This window comes from Octopus bimaculoides, chromosome 11, assembly GCF_046866305.1.
Source record: "Octopus bimaculoides isolate indiv1 chromosome 11, ASM4686630v1, whole genome shotgun sequence".
Taxonomy (NCBI): domain Eukaryota; kingdom Metazoa; phylum Mollusca; class Cephalopoda; order Octopoda; family Octopodidae; genus Octopus; species Octopus bimaculoides.
In genome coordinates this window covers 65,867,991-65,877,990 of record NC_142938.1, presented here as the reverse complement: position 1 = coordinate 65,877,990, position 10,000 = coordinate 65,867,991, and the positions used below count along the sequence as shown (strand labels likewise).

General features: G+C 37.3%; 1 protein-coding gene across 3 annotated transcripts in view; it reads left to right on the top strand.

The window, feature by feature from the left end:
• Positions 1-10,000, top strand: part of LOC106883840 (von Willebrand factor A domain-containing protein 7) — a 177,290-nt gene that overhangs the window by 140,837 nt on the left and 26,453 nt on the right. Inside the window, exons 19-20 of one of the 3 annotated variants that reach the window (XM_089360231.1) lie at positions 5,023-5,137; positions 9,987-10,000. The exon at positions 9,987-10,000 is cut by the window's right edge and continues 224 nt beyond it. In XM_089360231.1, the coding sequence (XP_089216357.1) occupies positions 5,023-5,137; positions 9,987-10,000 (129 nt within the window). Of the gene's footprint in view, positions 1-5,022; positions 5,138-9,983 lie in introns of all 3 variants that reach the window. The other 2 variants (XM_089360230.1, XM_089360229.1) reach the window with 2 other exon arrangements.

Here is a 10,000-nt window from a genome sequence, read left to right as displayed (position 1 = left end):
CCTGCAAGAGAAGGAGTTCGAAAATCAAACCAATGCTGAAAGTGCGTTCAAAGAGTTCATCAGCTCCAGAACTCCAGATTTTTACGTTACCAGAAATAAACAAACTTTCAACTCGTTGGCAAAAATTTTGTTGATTGCAATGGTACTTACTTTGAGGAATAAAATTTCTACATTGTTGAAATATATTGTGAGGAAGTTCATGTTTCAAAACGCTACTTGCTTTTTAATCAGCCTGATATATTGACATACATATTTGTCCTTCATTGAGGTTCTAATTCAGGCGAGAGTAATATTTAATTATTTCTAGATTCCGGAAGTATTGTGAAGTTTCGTTGCATATATACAGCCGTTGTCATAAAAATCCCCTGCTGTTGGCTAAAATTTTTATCATAACATTTGTCATGAGTATGTTTTAATTAACATGTTTAATTATATTGCTGGCTTGAACTGTTGCTGTGAATGCGAGAGGTGGAAAGAGAAACGGATTCCAACTGATAAACGTCTCTATACACACCGTAAATTTCCCTAAAGACATGATTTGTCTTAGATGCACTACATGATCTAGAGACACAATGTAACCACATAACATAAATATTTGTAGATACACTACACGACTTGCTCTAGTTCGGCTACATGATATGTCCTAGATATTCAGCATGATTTGCTTTAGGTACACTACATAACTTGCGCTATATAAGCTATGAAATTGGTTCTTGGGATGTTACTGACGGTCTCTAGAATCGCGATTTATATTCCTCTATAGAAAATACATGATCATCATGAAAAACACTTCACTTTCCAAGGCGACATCCCACGATTTTTCTTATAGATACTACATCTGTCTTTAATTATCTCTTTTATTATCAAATATATCATGAGACTCAAACGGCATGGGTGGGGAAATCAGATGAAAATAGCAAATTTATTTTACAAATGTTTTTTGCGTGTGTGCGAGAGAGAGAGTGAGAGAGAGAGCAAGGAGTGAGAGCAAGAGAGAGAGAGAGAGAGAGAGAGAGAGAGAGAGAGTAAGAGAGAGAGAAAGGGAGAGCTTGAGTGTATGAAGTGCATAGAATATATACACGTGGTGGGGCGCGTGTGTATATATCTGTGTGTGTGTAAAGTGTACAGAACAAGCTAGAGATAGAGAGATATCTACCTAGCAACCGACCGACCGACCGACCTACCTACCTACCTACCTACCTACATTCCTACATACAAGCATGCATACATACATACATACATACATACATACATACATACACATACACACACACATTTGAAGCAACAAGTGGCATATTTGGCGTGGGATTCTATTTATCGAAAATATGATGCATACTATCTCCATCTTTGGAGCCACAACTATCAGCCTTGTTAATTAACTGGTTAAACTTCAGATGAATTAACTGAGGGAGGCTTTTGTTTACGATCGTAGTGTTTTTCGACTGAGACTTGAATTTAGCATGCAAAGAGTTACTACAAACAACATGGCTGGACACATCATCAACAATAACACAATCGAGTAACAGAACGAAAACAGGTTAACAAATTCTTTCGATCTGTAGTTATAGAAGAAATCGTTATTACAAAACTCATTTCTCTTGGAGTTATGAATTGAATAATGATCTATTTAACTGCTACGAAAAACCGAAACAAAACTCTGCTGTTGGCTATATGAATCGATTGAAATCATATTAGGACGATCATATTCAGAATTAAATCATTTTACTGCGAAGCAACTACGCCAACAAGCAACATTTGTAGAACATAGAAAGAAGGTTAGTAACTGTAATTTTATTAAGAAATCGAAAATTAACCTTCTTCCCAACTCTATAAACAAAAACGAAAACGTGAATGATATATGACCACCACGTGGTTTCGCAGCTAGCGACATTCCAACAGATTCCATAGTGCCTGCTAGCCAAACTACATTACTGGTTCAAGTAACTGACCACTGTCCTCTTACTACGACTATGGTAAATAGCAGGCACAACCGCAAAGATTGTAGTAGTAGTAGTAGTAGTAGTAGTAGTAGTAGTAGTAGTAGTAGTAGTAGTAGTAGTAGTTTTGCCACGTGGCAAAAAAACTACCAGCCAATTGCATGCCTGAATTCTTCCCCCAGGACCATTGTGAAACCAATAACATTGTCACAGCAGAACAAGCAGGTGAGAAGAAGAGAGTCTGGGGATGTGACGAGCAATTGTTAATCAACAAAACTGTAATGTCAGAGGTGCAAGAGCATAGGAGGAACCTAGTTTCAATGTTGCTAGACTACAAGAAAGCTTTTGACTCTGTTCCGCATTCACTTTTATAATTCGACATAAAAAGACATTAATACACATATATGTGTGTTTGCGTGTGTCTGTGTGTGTGTCTGTCTGTGTGTCTCTCTGTGTATACGTGTATATATATATATATATATATATATATATATATATATATATATATATATATACATTGGAGTATCTACACGCTGTACCTTAAAGAACAGCCGCAAGAGAGGTAAGCCCTGTTCATTGTGCAACAACATGAGTGAAGTGAATACCATCAAAAATCATAATAGAAATGTTATGATTTATACAGAAGGGGGAACCTGCAAAGATTCCCATTTAGTGTACGGTGCAGAATGCACGAAACATAACTTGATTTATGTTGGTTGTACAACGTAACAATTAAACAAAAGGTTTAATGAGCACAGATTCGACGTCAAGCACAAGAACAGTAGTTCAACAGAACTTGCTGAACATTTCGTTTCAAGCGGCTGCAATTTTGAAGAAGATTTAAAAGTGCACATTCTCAAAAAATATCCTGAATGTACCCCACTTTCACTTCTCAGAATGTATGAGGAGAAATATGTTTGCGGGTTATTGACATCACTCCCTGGAGGAATGAATAAGATGACAGGAGAATATCATCAAATTTATACAAAACTGTTTGATTGAATATTCTTCTTTCTCTCTTTTTCTTTTCTTTTTCTGTCGTCTTCCTTTTTCTTTCTTTCTTTCTGCTTATTAAAAAACTGACAAAAGCTGATGATGTCATTCTATCAACGTATGGACGCTGGTTACTCACGTTCATAGTTTACGTTTGGTTTCTGAAATTTTGAATTTTCAATCACCTTTTGGTTTGAACTTGAGAAAGACAGACGTTCTGTCGAAATATTGTTCAAAAAATAAAACATCTAAAATCGCACTCTTCGCCTTGACTATTTACCTTCGTGAAGAGTTACGTCAATCCTTTTTTTAAAATATAATAATAATAATAATAATAATAATAATAATAATAATAATAATAATAATAATATATATGCATGTATACCCACATCTATGTACATACTTACATCTACATGTGTATATAGATGCATATCAGAGTACAGGACGTTAGAAAAATGAACTACAGACAACGGAACGAACACATAGGAAAACAGATAGCCATTTGGAATTAATCCTTCGTCAGCTGCCTCTATTCTAACTAGACGTTTCGAAGATAAGATGTTTGTCTATCTGTCATCGATGTCTGGGATTCCTAATAGATGAGGACACTGAACGAACCAGGTGTTTTCACACCTTTTTACCATTAGAGAGATATATTCTCCACGTTAACTGCAGTGCACTTGTCTTTTAGCAGTTAAAATATGCCACAAACATATTTTAACTAACCTAAGTTTTGCTTATGCCTAAACACTGCTTAGCGCTAACGTTTCGTTATGTGTGGAGGGGGTGTTAAGGCGGCGAGCTGGCAGACTTGTTAGCACGCCGGGTGAAATGTTTAGTGGCATTTCGTCCGTCATCACGTTCTGAGTTCAAATTCCGCCGAAGTCGACTTTACCTTTCATCCTCTCAGGGTTGATAAAATCAGTAATAGTTGAGCACTAGGATCGATGTAATAGACTTAGCCACGTGCTTAAACTTGCTGGCCTTGTGCCAGAATTTGAGACCAATATACAAGGTCTGATCAATAAGTATCCGCACCGTTGCCATAGTAACGAAGCTAAAGCACGCAAAGTGAAGCTGCTTGGCAAAGATTGACCTTGAACTCTGCTGTGCATGCGCACTATGTTTAACGCTCTAGCTCAATTCCGCTGTTTATAGAAGTACTTGGAAGGAAAGTGTGTAGCGTGTGATCGTCGCATTGGCCATGATAGGAAGTTGTCATGGCGATACCTGCTCAGAAGAGTGTATGAGCCACACACAAGTGTATGAGTGGTTCGGACGTTTCAAAGACGGCGGAAAATGTGTTGATATTGACGAACAATCTGAGAGACCCGCAACCAGCATAAGAGAGAAAAAGGTCGCAGATGTGCGTGCATCTGTGAGAGGAAATCGTCCGTGAGTTATCAGAAGATATGCAGATTAGTTACGGTTCAGTTCAGTCCATTATCACTGAAGATTTGGGTATGAGACGCGTGTCTGCCAAGATGGTGCCAAAACTGCATTCAGCTGACCAGACTACGTATGCACATATATATAATATACATGTGAGTCTAAGGTTAGACAGAAATTGATTATTTTGGGGAAATAAGATTTGTTTAGTATAAAAACTTGCTGCTGTACAAGTATTCTCTGTAATATACATGTATTCATGTTTTGTGATGATGCAGATATACCATGGTCATCTTATATAGTCTCTATACTATATATATATACGCGCGCGCGCCATAAAACAGACTCCAGAGATACCGATGTTGGTCTGCGTTACCAATGCCTGTATTATTTACTAGAATCAACAAAATCAGTACAGTGAACATGCCGTTGAAAGTGGAAAATCCAACGTTTCGGAGAGAGAAATACTATTAGATAGATAGATAGATAGATGGGTAGATAGATAAATAATGTATGTATGCATGTATTGTATTGTATGTATGTACGTACGTACGTACGTATGTATGTATGTATGTTTGTATGTATTGTATTGTATTGTATTGTATTGTATGTGTGTATGTGTGTATTTAATCGATAATTTTCAGAAATCTTCCTAGATATATCTTTCTTCAGATATCTCACTTCATTTTCTGTCTATTTTCAGCAATGACTGCTGTACCGACAGAGATACAGTCTACGTAAGAGACACCAAAAACCAAATCGGAAAATGTTTCTTGCAAGTCGTACCACCTTTTTTGAGCTTCAACACAACCTGCAGGGTATGTTCGTTACACGCACTTTTATCGTTTCTCTTTTGTTGTTGTTGTTGTTGTTGTTGTTTTTGAGTGTGAGAGTAGCGCACGCCATCAAAGTGACGCTGGAGTACAAATATACGAAGCTTAATATACCCATCATGACTATGCGTCTGATAAGGGTACATGAGGCACATGCATCACAACCATATGTACGCGACATGATTACCTTATATCAAGATAAACAGCGCATGATCTTGCAGGTGCATCCCAGTTAGAACTTTCTTCGGGTTGAGCAGCCCATCCCGCTCAAAATGTCCCTGAATGAAGGTTGTTTAATGATGTCGAATGAAAAATCCATGTTTCAAACCCCAAAGAATTTCTCTCAACACATGGCTATGATGCTCCCCCACTACTCCTTCCCATGATCAGAGATGCACATATCGTCATCCACTAAGGGTCATTCAACTGGTTAAGATCAAACAACTGACAAGCAAGTGTGTGGTATTGAGCAGAATATTTGCTGCAGCCCATTTTTTACACCAAAACAAAACATGTACATGATAACATTTCCAATCTGTTAAGATCAAAAGCCATAAGAACCAGTGCGTGGTATTGCTTCAGGGCATTTATTTTTATTATTATTATTATTATTATTATTATTATTATTATTATTATTATTATTATTGAGTCAGAGAGCAATATATGCCATCAAAGTCACACTGGGGTTCAAATATATGAAGCCCAATATACCCATCATGGCTACTCGTCTGATAAGTGTACACCAGTACACTTATGTGCGCGATGTGGTGATCTCATATCAAGACAAAGAGCGCATGACCTTGCAGGTGGAGCCCAGTTAGAATATTCTTCAGGTCGAGTAGCCCATTCCACTCAAAAGGTCCATAAATAAAGTTTGTTTAAGGATGATGAACAAAACACCCATGTTTCTAGAGGTGAATTATTCAAACCTCAATGGATTCCGCTCAACATATAGCTATGATGCTCACCCACTATTTCTGCTCGTCATCAGAGATGCACATATCGCCAGCCACTAAGGGACATGCACAACTGGTTAAGGTCAAGCAACTAACAAGCAAATCTGTAGTATTGAGCAGAATATTTGCTGTAGCCCACCTTTTATACCAAGGCAAAGCAATGTACATGATAGTACAAAAGCCGTAAGAGCCAGTTCCTGGTACTGCATCAAGGCATTTATTTTAGTAGTAGTAGTAGTAGTAGTAGTAGTAGTAGTAGTAGTAGTAGTAGTAGTAGTAGTAGTAGTAGCCAAGGTGGCGAGCTGGTAGTATCGTTAGCGCGCTGGACGAAATGTTTAGCAGTATTTCGCCTATCACTACGTTCTGAGTTCAAAAATTCTGCCGAAGTCGACTTTATCTTTAATCCTTTCGGGATCGATGAAATAAGTACCAGTTCAAACTGGAGACGATGTAATCGACTCATTCCCTCCCCCAAAACTGCTACCATTGGGGCAAAATTTGAAACCTTTAAATTCCGCCAAGGTCGACTTTGGCCTTTTATTCTTCGGGGTCAATAAATTGAAACTCTGAGGTCAGTGTAATCGACTAATCCCCTCCCCAGAATTTCAGGCCTTGTGCCTATAGTAGAATGGGTTATTATTATTATATTCATCATCATCATTATGATTATTATTTCTTTTTATCTCAGATTTTGTTGGAACTCTTAGAGTCTTGCATACGTAGCGGGCTTCCTACCTGCAGCCTACGGTACCATGCTATTCGTTCTTTTCAGCTATCTAATACTTGCCTGATTATTCTGGCCGTGTCAAGGAGGCAAACCTTTCGTAACAGTTCTACTGGGCACTCTATTCCAATTTCTTTTATATTCCCCTTGATGCCTTCTGAAACTTTTCCCAAGGACCCAACAATAATTGTCACTATCTTCACCTTCTTCATTTACCATAGCCTGGCTATTTCGTACTTAAGAGGGTTGTATTTATCTATTCTTTCTCCTTCCTTCTTGACTATTCGTGGCTCAAAGGGGCATGCAACATCAACTATATAGCACATGCGGTACATCTTGTTGACCACCACTAGGTCTCGCCTGTTATGCTCTAGCACCAGACGATTTTGCTAGTCACCGACTCCGTCACTCTCGGCTGTTTGTGCCAATACCACGTCATGATTCTTTCTATCCCCAACTTTTCGCACAGTTCTAGTGTAGAATTTTTTTATCATAATTACGTGTTAGTTATTATATTCTAATTAAATAATAATAGTTTCAACTAACACTGGCACCAGACCACAAATTTGGTGTAGGGCTAGAGTGAATTATATCAAGTTCACCATTAGATTGGGATTATATTTTATTGACCTATACTCACCACCATACCACACCACCAAAAGAAAAGTGAAAATGATGTAAAAGCTAAGTTGACCACACCAGATTTTGGACTCAGATCGTAAAGTACGGAATGTAATTAAAAGGCAAAAGCATTTGAAATTAGGCCAAGATACCGAAGTAGTTTGTTTGTAAATCTAATGAGCCTTCTAATCAGCCGTCCTTAAATAAATTAAATAATATTGCTCTCAAGTTTTAGCACAAGACCAGCAATGTTTAGGAGTTGAGTAGGTCAATTACATTGACTCCGGTGTTCAGCTGGTACTTATCCTACCAATCCCATAAAGACAAAAAGAAATCGACCTCGGCAGAATTTGAACTCAGAACATAAAGAGATGTTGGCCCGACGTACTAACAGTTCCACCAATTCGTCACCTTTGTTAGATTAGGTAATATTTACCCCAAATAACTCAAGACAGTTTGATTGTCTATTATTTCTTTGTTATTATTCAGTATCATACGTGTTATTTAATGGTATTACACTATGGATATTTTTTATAAGATTTTGTCCTAAACAAGGCTTGAGGTCACTGTAGTGTAAGGAACTCTCAAGAAAGAAAGAAGGTGCCTACAAATTCAAAATATATTGACTGACAGAGAGATTAAATGACTGGATATTCTTTTCTACACCAGGAACAAGGCCCGAAATTTTGGAGGAGGAGACCAGTCGAATAGATCGACCCCAGCACGCAACTGGTACTTAATTTATCGAACTCGAAAGGAAAGGATGAAAGGCAAAGTCGACCTCGGTGGAATTTGAACTCGGAACGTAAAGACAGACGAAATACCGCTAAGCATTTCGCCCGGCATGCTAACGTTTCTGCCGGCTCGCCGCCTACTGAATGACTGGATAATATAGACCAGAGGGAAGCAAAACGATGGTAGCGAGTTCCAGAGAACAGTTATTTAAGGAAAGAAATTATTAGAAGAAAAAGACTTATGATTAACACGAAGCTCAACAGAGAAATGATGTGCTTGGGAAGAGAAGCGGGAGACTCGTTTCTGATCTGGTACCTTCTTGACAGAAGGTAATCGAGCATTAAGTTTATCTGAGCATGAAAATACTTATAGAAAATATACAAGGAAGATATATCTCGACGATGATCCAAAGAAGATCTAATTTGCGTCAAGAACTCAATTCTGAATTCGATCAAGAAAATTAAGGCACTCAGAGGAGGCTCCAGTCAAAGATGAAAAAAAGGTCTCGAATGATGGCCTTATAAAGAAACAAGATACTCTCAGCCCTAAGAGAGATCCAACCTTTTTGGCAGCCGATACAGAAAGTAGTAAGATGTGATAAAGCCTCAAATATTGGAGAAGGGTACAATCGGTTATCTCGAACTCTGTGTTAAACTGCTACTTTTGTGGATCCCAGAAAAAAAAGAACTGGGATTCAGGACAGAAAGGATGCAACTAAAGACAGTAAGATCTTTTGTCTGGTACTGTACACAGTCTGATAATCCTCACCAACGATATTATAGAATTATAAAAATAAATAAATTTCTTTCTATCTGAAATATTTATGTAGCAATATGTTCCTGTACATATATATGTAGATGACCCACTTAGCTATGCAACCTCTACATATACCAGTGATTCTGAAAAGGTGCGCCGCGAAACACTGGTGTGCCAAACAGTGTAGCAATATGTGTCGCGATATGTAGCCAGATGCATCGCAAAAGCGTTCAAATTATATTTTTTTAAAGTGAAATACATACCGTGTTTTCCGGCATACAAGTCGACATTACTATATAATGTAAATATGTAGTGTAAACGTTCAAATATCGTCACTATCTTTCCAAATCCTACTGCATTTCATATGGAATTTTGGGGACTCCAATGTCGTCTTGGTGTATAAATCGACCTACTGTTTTAGCTAAGAAATTTGATCTGAAAAATTTGACTTCTATATCGGAAAATACAGTATGCCGAAATTCTAAATACAATACCTTCATCTTTGTTTTCATTCGTCGATAAAGAAGTGGATACTTAATAATTTTCCGTAGTTTGAATTATCTGTATTTTTTTACGTTAAAATATATATATATTTTTTTTTTTTTTTTGTAAACACTAAATAGTACGTTGTTTGAGTTCATGCACCAAAATATTTTTTATTTGCTCTTAAGTAAGCTGTAAGTAAAAACCATTTGCGAAGTATTAGTCAACTAGACTGCATGTGCGCCAGTGTTAATGTTTAAAGCTACATATGGTATCACAATTTTTTAAAAAGTGATGTAAAAGTCTTGTACTCTTATATGTGTAATTCGCATTTCTAATCTGACAAGAAGGACATGTCTTTGATTAATCATACGATCTAAAGAATGTGATTTACACGAATTCCCAGAAAGGGATTTACACACATTCCCAAATGCATGTTAACCAGCATGTATAACAAATGGAAAAAAGCGTTAACGTCAAGCGCAAAGACGACCATTTTGTTTTTGAAGAAATTTCTGTGTGTCATACATAAAACTCTATTTCTTTATCGTTTCAGCAGAGAGAAATAGAATA